Source organism: Typopeltis vanoorti, chromosome 19, assembly GCF_054136105.1.
Source record: "Typopeltis vanoorti isolate ZY-2024b chromosome 19, IOZ_Tvanoo_1.0, whole genome shotgun sequence".
Lineage (NCBI taxonomy): Eukaryota > Metazoa > Arthropoda > Arachnida > Uropygi > Thelyphonidae > Typopeltis > Typopeltis vanoorti.
Window position 1 is genome coordinate 26757045 of NC_143567.1, and position 19112 is coordinate 26776156.

General features: G+C 34.4%; 1 protein-coding gene across 6 annotated transcripts in view; it reads right to left on the reverse strand.

The window, feature by feature from the left end:
- LOC150095932 (phosphatidylinositol-binding clathrin assembly protein LAP-like) overlaps positions 1 to 19112 on the reverse strand; it is a 366280-nt gene that overhangs the window by 125562 nt on the left and 221606 nt on the right. For 2 of the 6 annotated variants that reach the window (XM_090409269.1, XM_090409275.1), the window contains exons 11-13: positions 18143 to 18308; positions 3384 to 3434; positions 1801 to 1857 (exon numbers count right to left, since the gene is read on the reverse strand). In XM_090409269.1, the coding sequence (XP_090265395.1) occupies positions 1801 to 1857; positions 3384 to 3434; positions 18143 to 18308 (274 nt within the window). The remainder of the gene's footprint in view (positions 1 to 1800; positions 1858 to 3383; positions 3435 to 18142; positions 18309 to 19112) is intronic. The other 4 variants (XM_090409270.1, XM_090409271.1, XM_090409273.1 and 1 more) reach the window with 4 other exon arrangements.

Here is a 19112-nt window from a genome sequence, read left to right on the forward strand (position 1 = left end):
TTGTGCCCATTCCTTAAAAGCACAAAGTTTGGTGAATCTGATCTCCAATCTATTTTCTAAAATTATTTGAAATACAAAAATTAACAAATTTAGATAAATAAAATGATTGAATGACAATATTATAATAAAAAGGTGAGAGAATACTATTGCTTGCCACTACCATTTAAGAGGATGACTTTTAAATCTTGGCAGTCATTCCAATTTAAGTATGGGCAGTGCAGAAGTGCATCAGCACTCTAAACAACCTTTCAAACCTAAACTGGCCCTGATGTAAGAGGTGACTATTGGACCAAAGGATATTGTGATCAATATCCACTATATGATGAACAAGGCCAACTTTTTTAGGTTTATTGTTATTGATATAAAGATTAGTGTTCTTTAGTTGCTTTTCAACAGAAAATCCGGTTTGTCTAAAGTTGTTAATAAGGAAGAATGTAGGACTAAATTATCTTTTCAGGACCTTTGCAATAGCCTCTGTGATGCCAGCAATGTATGGGATAGGGCCCCCACTAGACTGGATTCAGGATTCTTGGGACTAGACTTGTATGTGTCCAGGATGCATTTATACTTCCTTGAGGTGAAGTATATATGCATCCTATAGTATGATGCACTGGACAGTGTTCAGTTCTTGTTGGAGAGCTTGGAAATGGAGCAGATAACATGTGCTCTATTGAGCAGATTTAAAGAAGCCAATTTTTTTGAGATGGATGATAGACTGAATCTTGTATGTAGTGACCTATAAAGGTAGGTTTTACAGTAAAGTGATATGTTCCTGATGGGGTACAGGAAAGGAAAGGAAAAGAAATGTCCAGGAAAGCTCATTATCTTTCCTTCTCTTTTTCCATTGTGAAATGATGCGTAGGTGTAGGCTGTTGATTTTTTTTTTATAAGAAAGTCAGTCAAGATTCTTCTCAGTCTGGCCAAATGGCAAATGCATCATTCACATAAACCCAAAAAGAAGAGAAGTTGAAGAGAATAAGGAGTCTTCAAGATGTCTAAGTAAAAATTGGCATGCAGGTGATAGAGGACTTTTCCATAGCAGTTCCTTTAATCTGTTTGTAGGAATTGGTTTGTGCAGATAAAATAGCCTAAGTGCATGACAAAGTTTAACAGTTCAATTATGTCTGGAGGGAACTCTGATAACAGTTGGAGAGCAGCCAAAGGTAAATAAGGACTGGATGCCAAACCTAACTATGAAAGGAAAGGTTTTCTTTATTTTTGTCAAAGGCTCATGTGTGACTTGGCTTAAAAGACAAGCTAGGAACTTGGCTAGACAATAGGTGTAGTCTGAATGGGACTTCTTTATGGATTTTTGGTAGACTATAGGAAAGCGGGTTTTTTTTTCTCAAAAAGGTCTTCAGTTTCAGTCATAATTATGTCCTTTAGCAAGTACTGTAGTTTTGGCAGGCATAAAGGAATGTATAGATATATTGACAACCCATCTGTTTGTTGTCAGGCAGACTTTGGTTGGTTTCTTGCTTTTGAGCAAGTCAGTCAAAGATGGGATAGCATATATCTGTTTTTATTGCAAGATCATTGCACAGACTGTCCTAGATATGTCTAAAACCAAGTTGAAAATGTCAGTGTTTAAGATAGTGTCTTGAAGAATGGAGATGTTGCAAATGTTGAGAGCAAGATCACGTTTGGTGGCTCATAGTTGATCACATATGAACAGTGGCTAGAACTGATGTAAATATGATGAGTACCCAGTGATTTGATAGTTTCTTTAAATTTAGCAAAGTTGAGAATTATCTTCGAGTCACGGCAGTTTTAAAAATGAAATCCTTGCTCATAGCTTACCTTATTGAACTGAAAGTTTGCCGAGTTTACTGGTCTTTCTTCTTGGTCATTTCTTTCCTGTGAAGGATAATTAAATGAGTTTTTAAATGGTGCTTGTGACATAGCATAGATTAATAAACATGTATTCAGAAGAATAAAGAATAATAATTTTTATTAATGGAAATATTTCAGCCATAAATTAACCAGCCATTAGCATAATCACAAAGTGAAGCTAGAACAAAGAACATTAATCCCATTTACAAAGCTGAGCAAAGTGCTGGGATGTCACCATATAACAGACTTACAAAATAAAACAAAATTATAATTTAAGCTATAACTAAAATGATTTTAAATAAACTAACAAATTTAGATGAATAAAATTTGAAGGATGTACATATAAGGAGAGAAGCATGCCATTGCTTGCCAATTTCATTTAGGAAGACTCTCCCCAAATCTTGATAATGGATAGGCAGTCATTCTGATTCAAATTTGGGCAGTGTAAAATGCTTCAGCACTTTTTAAATAACCATACAAATTTAAACTGGCACTGTTGATGCACATCACATTGTGTATTAATGCACAATGAATGTGTGATCAGGGTCCATCCCATGCTGAGCAAGTTCAGATTTTTCAGGTTTATTGTTGTTAATATAAGACTGGTGTTCTTGTAACATTTTTTTTCGACAGAAAAACCTTGTGATTATGCCAATACATTTGAATGATGGGACGAACCATTAATTTCTGGCCAAAACATTTGCAATAATAATATTCCTTATTCTTGTGAATGCATGTGTTTAATAATCTATACTATGTCACAAATGCCATTAAAAACTATTGTTTTTTTAATGGATGATTATCTTAAGTCAAACCTCTGCCATTTTATTTTCAACAGTAAATTTTTAGTTTTCATTTTTGCTTATTTCTGATAGCAAATTTTTCAAAGTTTGGCTTGAAAGTTCTCATCCCATTATTTCAATCTTAACTCACCAAAACTACTCTTTTTTTACTCTTCAGTAAAAAACTTACCTGAACTGGCATTCATACAACATCAAGTGAGCATATCCTACACTTGGAATTCAACCATTTTAAAATTCTGCTTTCTTTAGGGCATCTTTTTGCTCTCTCTCTCTCACAGACTTGTTTAAAATTATTTAGAAACTAAAGTTCACTACTTGAGGTTTCCTGTCTATATCAGTTTATGAATTTTATTCACAAAAAATGAATCTTAATATATAAGCCAGTATTGGTAATAAGGCTGAAATTTTAATAGAGGTGCATCTAAAGTTCTGTTCACCAGCTATTTAAACACAACCTGCAAAATGGAAGGCTAAAAGTAAAAAAAAAATTCATTCTACCAATTTCAAATTCTTCTAATAACATTTATCAATATTTTAAAATTTTTTTCAGTCTAAGAACAATATTTTAAATGTAACTAAGCTCTTGTTTTAATTGTTTTCTAGTATACTCAATTATGATAGCTAAAATATGTAATTTTTTTGTAAAAAAAAAAAGAAAGCTAAATATATTAAACTGAAATTATTTAAGAAAATTAGATTTAAAGAACAAACATTAAAAAGCAAAAAAGGGTGAAATTGCATACTAACCGGATCATCCCAAGCTGGTTGTTCCCAAAGAAGTGGAGATTCATTTTCAAACTAAAGTAGAAAGGATGTAGTGTGACAGTACATAATTACCACATACCCCAAGAAGTAAAAAGATGGTGAGTACTATGCATACTGCAGAAACTGATAATCTATTTTTTTAATTAAATAAAGCTGAAGAGTTAAGAGAAACAGAAGCAGAAAACTTTTCATTTAAAAATGCTGTTAGTCTTGCATCAAACATTAATATAACCATTAGTAATAAAGTAATATCTTAATTTAGTATTGTTACAAGAATGGTAGTATTTTAAATGAGCTAAGCAATGATGCATGCAGTTGAGTGAATAAGTTATAGCACGCAATAAAGCATAAAATTTTACATAAATTATATGAACTCATCTAGATTATCAGAATTTCAAAAGCTAATAACAGACATAATACCATCAGGTTTGAAATTTAGAGCTGAAAATAATTTGAAGTCATTAAAACATCTAAATTATTAAACAGGTAATTTTTTAATATGGGCTCAATCCTCTCCTTTGACTATACTTTAATAATAAAAAAACACTGCTAATACAGAAAGAATCTTAATAGATGGAATTATGTATGCATTTCTTCCTATAAGTTAATTAAAATTGGTTAAAAATTAACTTGTATAACAAAAATAACTATTAAGAAGTACCAGTATAGTATCATCATAACTGATTTTCATTCATTCATTTTGGTCGCTTATCCTGTAAGATACACCAGATAAGATGAAAGTAGGGAAAGGAAGGGGAAAAAGCCATGAAACAAATTTTTATAATGAAAAGCCATAAGCTAGATGAGGTATGTTAGTGAAATAGAAAGAATACTTTAAATTTTTGATGCGAGACAAGTTTCGCTCACAAAATTTACATGAAATATCAGAGAGAGAACTCTCTGCAGCCACAGCCTTGCATCAGTGAGAAGCATGTTTCAACCATTCAAAAAGGTAATCAGTTTCTTTTATCACTGAAAATACTTTCAATAAAAATAATACCAAGTAAAGAAACTATTTTTTAAACATGACTTTATCCATAATTTAAATGGAAATGTAGTGCATCAAAGGTGGAAAAACCAATCCTATCCTGTTTGATATCAGAGTGAATTACAAATACTATAAGCAGCTGATTCAAAGAGCTAGAAAAGTATTCATTTTTTTTTTTTATATGCAGAAAAATTCTGAACTACATGAAACGTTATATGCCTCTAATTAATTAAAATATTAGTGCGACTTTTCAAAAAACTTGGCAAAATTGTTTCCTTATACCTAACCAGATGTTGTCAGGAAATAAATCAAGAGCAAGTATAGTATTAAGAGAAGAAGTAATTCATTTCTAATTCCATACATAAACGTAAATACTATTTTGATACTTCACAACATAATTCTTTTCTCTAGTAGAGCAATTTTGGGAATAAATACATTAACAGTTCAGCCTGTTTCTTTAGATGGTATGAAAAGAAATGTTAATTAGGAGGAGAGGGGTCAGTTCAATCATTAGACTTACCTTATCAGACATTGCCATATACCAAAATTTTCACAATTCAAGTCAGCAGGAAATACACAAAATACAATATAGAAATACTGTTCTACACCTCAGTTTTTTTGAAAGAAGAAATCTTTAAAATAATTTTTAGCTTGGGTAGTAAATGAGCTTTTATAAATAAAAAACTGCAATAAACAAAAGCTTCAGCATCAAAATAAGCATGTGAACCAGAACAGTATATACTTTGAAGAACACATCCAAATATTAGAAATTTAAATTCCAGCAGATATATGAGAATAGAGTATATGGAAAACACTAAGAAAAACCAAACTCAAATTATTTAATATGACAGCACATGTCAAAAGATCACGGCTTCTGGTAATCAAGGGGTATTGAAATAAGGTTTCTAAATATTTTTATAATACCAAAAACATGGTAGTACTACACCAGAGTACACCCTAATACAGCTCAGGATTTTGGGTGTTTGTGAGATAAAAGCATTTAGTTATGCTTGAAGAAGGGAACAAATTACATCCAAAGTCCAAAATGAGATTTAAGTATAGTTCACATTCATTAGAAAATCTGAACTTAAAACTTTCAATATTGCATACCTACTAACAACATTTCACTATAGCTCAACTACCAGATTTATTGTATTAAATACTCAATACAGTTATTAGCCATGCAACAATTTTGCATAATATTTAACTTGTCAACATTAACTTGAACATGGGCCAAGCCTAAAAAGGCTCAACTTTGCAAATCAATAGTAGGAAAAAAAAAAAAAAGGCCAGATTGAAAAATCATTTTCTAACCAAGCAAATACACATTTCTACTGAAAAATTTTTAATACAAATGTTAGTCATTAGCATGCATTTAAGTTTTCAATGAGCTGCTTCAATACTACACTATGATCAGATTATCTAAGTTAAGGATATGCACTGCACCTTTTATTATAGATTAGTCTCCACTGAAGCAATTTTAGATCTTACTGGATTAGAAGGTGCAAAAACTCAGGCATCACTTGAACATGCCTTTTGAACCAAAAACTTGTACAGCAATGAATAGTCCAGTAGAAGGTCTGATTAGTGGTGTACCACAGGGCTCTGTTCTTGGGCTAGTGCTTATTAATTTGTACATTAACAATACAGGAAAGGATCTGTAAGGAACTTGTTTGCCAATGATGCAAAATTGGGTAGAGCAATAGTTCAAGATGTTAAAATTTTGCAGGATGATTTGGATAGACTGGCAGTCTGGGAAAAAGAGAATGGATATCAGTTTAATGTAGAAAATTGTTAATCTTTTCACCCCAAAATGCATATGTTCCATCAATGTGTGCACCATTGATGGAACTGTACTCCAGGAAATTTATTTCCTGGAGTACAGTTAATAGATAGGGAAATTTAATTCCCTATCGATTAACAGGGATGTTAATGGATAGGGAATTAAAGTTTAGAGGGAATATTACAAAAGTGGCTAAAACAGTTCATTGGATTATTTGGTTACTGAAGAATACTCTGATGAGCGAGACCATTGTTATTGTATCTCTTCATAGAGCCTTGGTAAGATCCCATCTAGTCACTTAGGTTTCTTGGGGATGAGGAGGAAAGGATCCAGAAGCAAAGGACCAAGATGGCAGCAAGTCTGAGGAATGAAGACAGGTCACCCCTTATAAGGACAGGTTGAAGATTTGTGGGTTACAAAAATTTGTTGACAGGTGGAAAAGGGGATAATATGATTGAAACATACAATTACTGAAGAGATTTTTACAAGATCAATAGAGAGGAAATTTTTCAGAACAGAACTGGTGGTAAGAGAACTAAGTGCCATCTTTGGAAATAAGGGGGGAGGGGGTAGTTAGCAGTGGGTTCCATGACTGTGAATGAGTTCAAAGCTAAGTATGATAGATACTGCATGAATGTTGCATAAAGCTTCATATGTTTAGAACCTCTCTCAATGAGTCTAAAGACCCCAATGGAATAGTCAATAATAATGCATAACAGAAAATTGTGCAATTCCAATCAATTTCTTCCAGTTGAAGTGTCAATTTCACAACCAAATCAAGTGCTACTTTCTGATGTGATCTTTTTCAGATTTCGTGGCTTACAGATAATATATATTGCAATATCAATCAGAGTATCTACATAGTTTTTAGTGGCTGAAAAGATCTGGCTAGAATTTAATAATTCAAGTATTCTGAGTGATAAAAAGACATTTTATTTTATTTTATTTATTTTTTTTATCATGTAGATTCCTCTCAAGGTATTGTACATTTTTTTTCAAAAAATCAAACTACTTTTTTCTAAAAGGGGAAAAATAGAGAACTATATATTGTGGAAGGTATAGAGCATATTTATAGCAGAACATTTCAGATTTCATACAAAAATGTAACCAACAGGTGGCATGATTGCTGTTAATAACTTGGATATGACTACTTTTTCATTCCTTTGCACTAAGACTTACTGTTTGCAATTGTCCAGATGAGCCACCCATATAAATTGGAAATGCCTTACAATCAGAAGAAACAATTCCTAACCTGACAACGAAGACCATCAGAAGTGGATTTATTAACCCCTAACAAATTTAAACTTACTGCCAAGAAAGATAATCTTACCTCAAATGTTAACAACTCCCAAGTGATTTAAAATAGTGATTGTCATAATCGTTATGACAAGCTTAGGAGACAGCTTGGAGCTATAACATGGAACAAGGAGTTGATCGGTAAGGAAATAAATGCTGAATGGGAACTGACAAAGAAATACATAACAGCATCAATGTGTGAATGTATTCTGAAGTCCAAAAGGTTGAATAAGGTAGGTGTAAAATGGATGAATGTGAAGCTTAGGCATGAAATCTGGAAAAAGAAAGTACTCTGGAGGAAGTACAAGATGAATAATGGTAATATTCAGTCACAAGAAGAATATAAAGATCAAGCCAGGAGAGTGACTTAGTAAGGAAAACAAAAGTAAAGTATGAGTAGAAACTGGCAAATCAGGCAAAGAAAAACCCTAGAGAGTTTTTTAGATGACTTATTGTTAAATGGTATTAACAACACCAAACAAACAATTTTATCAAAGATATTTTATTAACTGCTCATATTTCGCTGAATTTCAAATCAGCATCATCAGAGCACAACACAGCTTGTATATGCGACAGTGAGTAAGTGAAACAATACAATTGTAACGGACAAAAGATCTAAAGTCCTATTTTGGCACTCTCTAATGTTGTAAAAAACATTACAGCTATGTGGGAGTTCTCTTAAGATAAGTATCCCAAATTTTTGGCAAATTAATGCAACCATATTTCAGGTTAAGAGAATTCTTCAAAGCCATGGCTGACTCAAAAAATATCTTTCAGATCTGTAACAACTTAAATAGCACATCTAATCTAATCAATGAAAGAAATTGAAATAATTTCTTTCATCTAATCCTGTGTGAAGGGGTGTCCAAAGCATGGTCTGCCAGTCCTGACTTGCAATAGTAATAGTAACGAATGTATTTTATTTATTTTTCACTACATTTGCTACTATTACTATGGCAGTCAGGACTGGCAAACCATGCTTTGGACACCCCTTCGCACAGGATTAGATGGAAGAAAACGAATGTGCTATTTAAGTCGTTACAGATCTGAAAGATATGTTTTGAGTCAGCCATGGCTTTGAAGAATTCTAACCTGAACAAATATGGTTGCATTAATTTGCCAAAAATTTGGGAGAGAGACTTACCTTAAGAGCTCCACATAGCTGTAATGTTTTTTACAACATTAGAGTGTGCCAAAATAGGACTTTAGATCTTTTGTCCATTACAATTGTATAGTTTCACTCACTGTAGCATATACAAGTTGTGTTGTGCTCTGATGATGCTGATTTGAAATTCAGCAAAATAAGCAGTTAATAAAACATTTTTTGATGAAATTGTTTGGTGTTGTTAATACCGTCAATAAGTCATGAATAACTGTCAACACCTAAGCTTATCTTTTAAATTGAGTTTTTTTTTTTTTTTTTTAGATATGTAGCAAGTAGAAGGAAAGGATATGTGGCAAGTAGAAGTAAGGATCATGGTAAGATGAAGTTAATGGATGAAAGTGGTAGAATGATAACTGCTACAGAAGATGGCTGAGGTGATCAATTTATAAGGGTGTTTCATCCTGATCAGGGTGGAATCATGCAGAAATTAAGTGCAGAGGACGAATTAATTTTTAGTGAGCAGGAGGTATTTGAAGAAATAAATAAAACTTGATGTCATATCACTACACATTATAAGGGCAAGTTCCAGGGAATTGGCAGTGGCATGCCTGTTTAATAAGTCTTACAACAGCACAGGTTCCAAGAGAGTGGAAGGAGAGTAAAATTGTTCCATTGCATAAAAGGTGGCGATAAGACTGTAGCTTCAAATTATAGATGAATGGGAAGGTAAGTGTTTGCAACATTGAACTGTCAGTTCAATGTAGCAAAGTGTAGGTTTTGAGATTTGGTAAGCAATTATGACATACAAAATATACACTTGGTGGGGAACTTTAAAGGAAATAGAGGAGATGAGAGATCTAGGTGTGATGGGGGATAAGGACCTGAAATTCAGAGGCCACATTGCACTAGTTGTGAAGATGTCACATCAGATAATGGCAATCATGCAGAGGACTCTGACATGCAGAAATGGAGGTCATGATGGCATTGTATAAGGCCTCATATGGATTACTGTGCGCAGATTTGGTTACTGGGTTTTCAAGGTAACGAGGATATGTCGGAAAGGGTCCAGAGAAGATTCACAAAGGTGGTCAGTGGTCTTTGGAATGTGGAGTACGAGGACAGATTGAGAGAATGTAAGTTGCAGTCTCATGAATAGGAGGAAGGGGGGAGGGGAGGGTTATGATTGAAACATACATAAGCTAGTCAGTGGCTGTTATCAGGTCGACATGGAAGAGATTTTTCACAAAATAGGAGAGGGGGGATAAAAAAAGAGGCCATTGCTGGAAACTGTATAAGGAGGGTGTGAGCAGAGGAGTGAGGAGTAAGTTCTTTGTATGAAGAGTGGTTGGTGAGTGGAATGCACTACCTAAGTATGTTGTGATGTTGATAGTGAATCGATAACTATATGAAATAAAAGAGATGAGTCAAAACAATGAACTAGCAATATGAAAGACTCCTCAAAGCTTATATTACACTAGAAATAACAGTTCAAAGATTAGAGACTACAGACATAAAGAAAAATTAGAGGAATAAACAGATTAAATCACTGCAGAATTAAACATTAATACATTTGCAAAGGAACTTGACATTAACAATCAAAAATATGTCTGTGCAGAACAGAATAGGTAAGGATGGTTAGCAAAACAGGTGTATGATGCCAGGACAAAAAGGAAAAGACCTAGAGAAAGACCAGGATTTAACTGAATTGACTTAATAGTGCCTTAGAAACCAAAATGTAAGTGGCAACAATGGTAACTTGATAAGTTTGTTACTAGCATTATTATTACAGGCTACTCTAAGGAGTCCTTAGACTCAATCGAGGGAGTCCCTAAACATCATGTCAAGAAAAACTATTCAACATTTGTGCAGTATCTATCATACTTTGCATTGAACTCATTCACAGTCACAGCACCCACAACCTACTCTGACAATTCAATTTCATGGATGGCCCCTGGTTCTCCCACCACCAGCAGACCTGTTCTGAAAAATTTCCTCTGAATTAATATTGTAAACCTCCCCCCAGTAATTTGTATGTCTCAATCATATTACCCCTATCAACCAGTTTCTGTAACCCACAAATTTTCAACCTGTTCTCTTCAGGTTCATTCCATAAACTGCTACCATCTTGTTCACTCACCTCTGGATCCTCCTCATCACCAAGAAACCCTGGCACCCAGATCTGTGTGTAATAGTCAAGATGGGATCCCATCAAGGCTTGATAAAGAGGAAAACAATAACCTGCTTGTCTCTGCTTATTAAAGTATTCTTCAGTAACTAAGTAATCTGATGAGCCACTTTTGCTATGTGCTCCCTAAACTTTAACTCCCTATCCATTAACACTCAAGTCCCTGGCTTCGTCAATTTCCTGGTACGGTTCCACCAATGTGGTATATAGTAATCTTTTCACCCCAAAATGCATAACCTTACACTTTGCCACATTAAACTGACATCCATTCTATTCTGTCCAGTCTGTCAATCTATCCAAATCATCCTGCAAAATTTTGACATCATGTGTATTAACTATTGCTCTACCCAACTTTGCATCATCGGCAAATAACTGAACAGTTCCTCTCAGATCCTTTCCTATATTGTTAACGTAAATTTAAACAGTAGCAGTCCAAGAACAGAACACTGCAGCATGCCACTAGTCATAAGCCTTCTTTTGGACTCTACTCCTGAATAAAGTACTCTGATATCTCTCCATCAACCACCCTCCCATCCTCATGTGCTGCAGTTTACTGATTAGAATTCCATGTGATATCCTGTCAGAGGCCTTTGCAAAGGCCAGCAGTATCACTGTAAACCCATTACTTTTATCCAACTCAAAAGCATGAACAAGTTACTAAGGCATGGCCTACCCCCTTCACAAAACCAAGCTGTCCCCCATTAGGTATCCCATTTCCATCTACCCATTCCTATATTTTGCTCTTGACCAACTTCTCCAATACTTTGACAATTCCTGATATGCTGATCAGTCAGCAGAGAGTTTATTTTTCACTTAGTTAGACTATAATGAGTTTAGTTTAATCCTTTATCCAAGTGTGGCAAACAAAGTTTGCACCTGAAGGTGTCTTCAGGACTTGGGTAAGGTAGTACAACACCAGGCAACTCGTTGCAAAGGTGGAGAAAGCTCTCATCACTCCTATCTCAGTATCTCCCATAATGCACCACCTTTGCAACGAGTTGCCTGGTCTTGTACTACCTTACCCCAGTCCTGAAGACACTTTCAGGTGTAAACTTTGTTTGCTCACACACATGGATAAAGGATTAAACTAAACTCATTATGATCAGTCAGTAATTTGCTACATCAGTCTTGGAGCTTCCTTTATGCAATGGAATTATTTCCCCCTCTTTCTACCCCCTCAGGACTAACCCAGAGCTGAGACTTTAAACAATATGGTCAAGGGCATTGATAATTCTCTTACCACTTCACATGAAACTCGATATGGTATTCCTTCAATCCCACAGCTGTATTCACATTAAGGTTCCGTAATATGTTATGCACCTCCATTTCATTTACCTCAATTCCCATATAAGCTCTTGGCTCTCTCATTCCTGCAATATCACCACCTGGATGATACACTCTTGCAAAGTGTTCACTTAGTAATTCTACTATTTTGACTGATCAGTTACCTCCCTACCAAGAGCATTTATTAAAATCCTTCTGCCATACATATTCTTTTAACTGTCGGATTATCTTTAGCTTGCATCATTAACTTCCTTTCATTCTCTGCTTTTGCCTTTGCTAGTTACCCTTTCAGCCTGTGCCTTGTACTGTTCATGTGTCTACTGGCTACCTTTATCCTTAAATTCCCTCCATAATTGTTTCTTTTTTTCCTTCTATTAAATCTTTTAGTATCCTGTACACCTAGCTATACATATATCAGGAACTGATAATAAAAATATCTTCATATGATTGAAACATGTTTTAAACCAGCATGGCAAGTTTCAATTTGTAGGCATGTGTGTAGTGATACTGCTGTATACACAACATTACACAATTGCCTAAGAAAAAGTTGTCTTTGACAATGAATAATTTTAAATATATATTAATTTATATATATATATATTTTAAATAAAATTATCTATAAATAAGAAAAAGGTGCATATGGATGCCAAAAACAAATTGAATGTTTATTCAGATTCATCTATATTCAACTTATTTGCAGCTACAAGAACAAGAAGGTCACACTTAAGGATCAAAACTAGATAACTGAGAGACCACCATTATGATATTTAAGGAGTGCAAAGAAGTGACCAGGAATGGGCTAGTTGGAACTTGACCCATTAAACTGTTTTCTATATTGGCTTAATGCAATATATATTCACTGCATTCTTTATACCAAGAGAATATAATGAAAGTAGTACAAAGAATGAAGAGAACTGTAGGTAAAGTGCAGATAATGTATTTTGTTGAAAGAGTTAAGAGCTGAGCATAAGTAGGATTTATAACATTAAGATAGATGTTTGGATTATGGACTTAATAAACATGCAGCAAAAACTGAAATAATAGTGGTGGGTTAAAAAGAACAAAATAAGAGAAAATAGTGATTCAAGATAAGAACAAGTAAAATCAAGCCTTGGAGGAACTGTTCAAGAAGGTAGAAAATTAGAAATATGGCAAAACACACACACAATAATAATCATTTATTACAAATAAGATAAGACATGAAAAATTTTAAAACATTTGTTTGGAGCATTCTTATGGCTGTGAGACCATTACAGTAGAAAACTACTACTGAAAAGAACTGAAGCTTTTGAAATGTTCCACTAGAGATTATTAAGAGTAAATTGGCAAAAACAGAAATATGTATAGAAACAGAAATTCAAGAAATACATACAGTAAATAAAACAAATCAGAACAAATATCAGAAAGGAAATAAGCATCAAGAGGAACATGACAGATGTACCCTATTCACCTACCTTTTTATATGAATAAAATTATATGAAGCTGGAAACGGAATAAACCATTTGGCATACAAATAAAGATACAGTATGCTAATTGATAAGCTTAGGTGTCTAATGTTATAACTAAGTTTTAATGGTATTAACACCAAACTATTTTATAAAAAAGATGTTTATTAACTGGTTTATATTTTGCTGGATTTCAAACCAGCATCTTCAGTTGTTTTTTTTTCACAAAGCAGCATGTTATGTTTATATGCGACAATTATTATTATTATGGGTATCTCCATGGAGTCAGTAGACTCATCGTGAGAGACCCAAACTATCAAAACAATATCTATCATACCTCTTCTTGAATTCATTTACAGACGAAGAACTCACAACTAAGTCAGGCAATGCATTCCACTCATTCACCAGCCTCCAAACAAAAAATCTAGTTCTCACACCCTTATTAACCACACTTCTTAATTTCCAGGGATGACCTGTTGTTCTTCCATCACTATCAACACAGCTGAAATATTTCCCTTGCATCAATGTTATAAAATAAGGTTTCTATCATATCCCCTCTTCTCTGCCCATCAACCAACCTCTGCAATCCACAAGCTCTCAATCTATCAATGTAGGGAGCATTTTTTCCATCACTCACCAACTTAGTCACTCTCCTCTGAACCCTCTCCACTACCTCCTCATCGCCAAGGAATCCAGGTGACCACACTTAAGCACAGTAATCCAAATGTGGAAGTATCAACGCCTTATAAAGGGGAATAATAACCTCTTTATCTCTGGATGCTAGTGTGTTCTACAATAACCAAGTAATCCTATGTGCAATCTTGGACACCTTAGCAATGTGTCTTCTGAACTTCATCTTCCTATCCACCAACACCAAGTCTGTAGACTCATCAATCTCTTGGAGTACCATTCCATCAATGTGGTACACAGCTGGTAATCTTTTAATTGAAAAAACACATAACTTTACACTTTTCCACACTGAACTGACATCCATTACCTTTTGCTCATTTTGCCAGCTTATTTAAATCATCCTGCAAACTCTCAACATCAGCTTGATTTTTTTATTGTGCTACCCAACTTTGCATCATCAGCAAACAACTGAATATCTCCCTGTAATCCATTTCCTATATCATTTATGCACAAATTAAACAATGATGGCCCAAGCACAGAGCCCTGAGGCACACCACTGGTCATCTGCCTCATCCTGGACTCTGCTCCTCCATACACTACTTTCTGTTATCTCTCCATGAGCCATTCTCTTATCCATATCACCAGTTTAGTATCCATCCCCATCTGCTCTAATTTGTGCAACAGTATTCCATGGGATATCCTGTCAACAGCCTTAGCAAAATCCAGAAGTATCACTGTGTAGCCATTCCCCTTGTCCAACTCAGATGTCATTCTATTGTAAAAAGTTAATAAATTGCTAAGGCAGGATCGACCTTTAACAAAACCATGTTGGCCCCTATAGAGTATCATATTCTGATCCACCCATTCTTGAATTCTGTTCTTAACCAACTTTTCTAATACTTTTACCACCACTCTCGAGATGGTGATTGGTCCGTAATTAACCACTGCAGTCTTAGCACCACCTTTATGCAAAGGAACCACTTTGCCTTCCTTTCACTCCCTAGGGACCATACCAGAGTTCAAACTTAAGTTAAATAACCAAGTAAGAGGTGTTGACAATTTCTTTGCACATTCACATAACACCCAAGCTGATATTCCATCTAACCCTACAGCAGAGGTACTTAGTAAATTCTGCAATATACTAAGTACCTCTGATTTATTAACTTTAATTTTCACGATAGTTATTCACGATAGGTACAGAGATATCCTCACTTGGGTGATACTTTTGGAAAGTGATCACTCAGTAACTCTACTATTACCAGTCCTCACCACGTGGCCCTGTTGTGTGCTTTTTGGAGGCTTCAACTCTCTGCAGATCAGTCACTCCAGACACACCAACCATCCATCTCATTGACGTCTACCCCTTCCTATTCCAGGAACTTTAATTTCTATTACTGTTCTGAAAGTCTTCCTTCCATCCTTTCAATGTGTCCAAAGTATTCCAATTTTCTCCTGTTAATATCCTTAAGGAGCCTAAGTTCTACTGATCCTTTCTTGCACCCATCTATTTCTCTGCCTTTCAGCATATGATATAATCAACAGTCTTCTGTAACACCACATCTCAAAGGCAGCTATCCTTTTCCTATCAGACTTCTTTAGGTTCCATCATCATGAACAGCTTTTCTTTTTTTTTTTATAGTTGCTCATGGTATTCCAGCCGTGAAGAAAGATTGATCAGGAAAAAAAAAAACAGATCAAGCTGTTGCTGATCGCCATTCAAAATTTATGAAACCATCTTTGCAAAAATTTTTTTCATCCCCAAATCATTCCTATTTCTTTCTTTAATTTTAATGCCTTAGAAGAATTAAAATTAGAGAAAGAGGAAGATTTTGGAATGAGAAAATTTTTTTTGCAAAGATAGCTTCATGAATTTTGAGTGGAGATCAGCAACAGCTTGATCTTTTTTTTTTTTTTTTTCTCGTGATCAATCTTTCTTCACAACTGGAACACCACGAACAACTATAACAAAAAAAAGTGCCTTAGTAGATAGAAATATAAAATCTGATAATGTTGGAGTTTTGACAGGTAACAGACTGATTTGAAGGAAAATTGTAGATAGGACATTAGTAATGATATGTTTTTCATGTAGTACTATCATATCCTGTACACCCCTTGAGGGTACATGTCAGGAATTTGATGATTTTAATTCTTCTGCCATTAACTATACACTTAATCATTTGTCACACTAAATTAACTAACTACAACACTATTTACATTTTCACATGTTCAATGAGTTTGTGGCTGCCCAGTTTTTTTTTGTTTTTTTTATCATATCGCATCTTCCCTTAACTCATGCCACTCAAATACACTATACTTTCATGGCAACATCACCATAAACAACTCTTAACACATCTACAGTTTCACTTGCTCTTTTGCACAAAGCTTTGTTCATGTCCTAAATTCCATTCACTAATTTCTGCCAAAAGTAACATACATAAACCCTACTGCAGCTTTACTACTGGCTTGGTTGTTTTGATGCAACTCAGGGCAATAACAAACATATCCAAACATGGTCACATGGTTCTGTCTGACTTATCATACATGCAACAGTATGAAGCTGATATTCCAGGAAATTGTCACCTTATGCATGTATATGAGACATAAAAGTGTAAAATTAGTAAACAATCAGAACAAAATCCAATGCCAGTAGATAAAATCTTCAAGAGCAATGTCTCTTAAACATTCTAAGTGATGATTCTAAAATCTTGCCATGCATGGCAGTATCTATATATGATGACAGTATTTGTTCAGTATATTGATATCAGATCAGCTTACAAGCATTTGTTTTTAAATGTCAAATATACTCTAAGAGCAAGAGTCAAAGCTTCACTCCCTTCGAACATTAACCACCAACATTAACATATGGGATTATACCAAAATGTACAAGATATATGAAATTCTATAAGAAAATCTGTAAGCATTTCAACTTCAGATTTGCAAATTCCTACTATACATTTCCATAGCTACCTTATCAAAATGAAGTTCATCTGTTTTTCTCTAAGCAATCAACTTAACTGATAAACAGAACATAATGAATTGAAATGGGAAAATAACTAAAAGAAATAAATATAAACCTGAAGGGAAAAAGAGATAGGAAGACCCAGGAAGAGAATGTTAGTAATAGTCCTTTAGATGCTGAAATAAGCTTATAGCATAAATATTGAAAGAAAACAATCTAGAGCTACCATCCAGTGATAGTTTAATTCTAAACTGTCACTTTCTTCTTGTATCTGCTTCTATTTTTTATAACAATCTTTGTATGCATTTTCAACTATTATTAATGGAGTTGCTTCTTTTTCTAATCCCTCCCCCCACCACCAAATTAGGTTTGTATTTATGGTACCAGCATGCTAAGAGCCTGCCTCTACAGCTATCTTGGAAATTCCCTTCTGTTGGAAAGATCTGGATTCTAATGCCATCTAATGCAAGTTTTTCCTCAAAGAGATGCTCACTTTTCATCTTGTCACAGGCTAACTAGCCAAAGAACACAGACAATATACCAACAGCATGCACGTGCATGCACGCACACGCCTCAGCCTTTTAAATACAGTGGCCACAATTCTAAACAAATAGCATATTATAAATGCAAACCTAATAATACAGGAATTCATAAATAACTAGTATAATAAATTAACAAAAAATATCAATCCACTCATGAAAGACTGGCAACTCAGTAAAAATTTTGGTGCAATGAGTAGAAGACTAAGTCAGATAATTTGGGAACTTTGCAAGCCATTTCAGGTCTTCAATATAAATGGAATATCAATATAAGTATCTGAAAGTAAACCAGTAATGCAATATCTCCATACAAGTGCAATCCTCGTATTTATGCAACCTGTGAACTTCGATTCAAAGTGGCAATAGCCCAAATAAGGAAATCTTTGCATGTCCTCACCCTTACCTGCTGGGATGTATAGTATTTACTTTTAAATCAAAACTAAACATAACAGATGTTTTAAAGCTTTTTTTAAAAACATTGCAAAGAAAATATCTTTCTTGATACACATATTTCTAAAAAATCTTACCTTTAGTTGGTTCATAACAGCAGCTTCTTCTTCTACAGCTTTTCTGACACTCTCATCCACTTTCACTCCATTGACTTCTGATGATGGAGTACCATTACTTCCAGCAGTGCCAAAGGCATTGCTAGTAGAGTATAGAGCAGATACTGCATTTTGAAAGTTGCTATTTCTAAAGATGTTATATGTTGTCATGCAGGGAGTGTGAAATATTTCATCAAATAAAACAAACAGGAAAAAATAAATAAGGGCTGTAATACATGCATACCATTCAACTTAAAGTTCAATGTTAAAAAAAATAAAAATTAAAAAAATTAATTAAAATTCTACATAAAATATTAGAAAAAATTAATAAAAATTGACAAAAAATTAAAGGGAAATAAATTATGAATATCAAAAATGAAAAAAAAAAAAAAAGTCAATAAAGTGATGATAAACAGTACACAACTCTAGGCAATACACAATAAAGACATCCAACACAATCTAGAAACCAATTACTAGTCAAGAATCAACTAAGTTTGAAAATGCATTTTCAAAATATTTTTAAAATTAACTGCTAACATCCAGACACAGTCAAAAACCAGGGTTGGTTGTCAGTAGAACTCATTTAAATGTGTGGAATTTAATCCTCCCAACATAAGATATTATATTTTATGCTGTTTACATAAAGTTCACTCAACACAATAGCAGTCCGCATGGTTAGCATAGTGGCTATGTGCTTCGCAACCATATGCCTGGGGAAGGAGTGTCCTAGGTTTGATTCCCATCGACTTGAGGAGCTTAAGGATCTTCAGCCATGGCCAAGTTAGTCAGTCTTGGGTGTGGACAGCAGGGTTTTCCTCCCCCAGTTTATCTGAGGTTTTTCATCCCACAAGCAGGCAAAACAGGCCCAGTGAACACACAGGCTACAGTCATAGGATACAGTTCTTAATCCCTCATTAGGAGGGCTCAACCAGGGGCAGTCAAGGAATGGAGA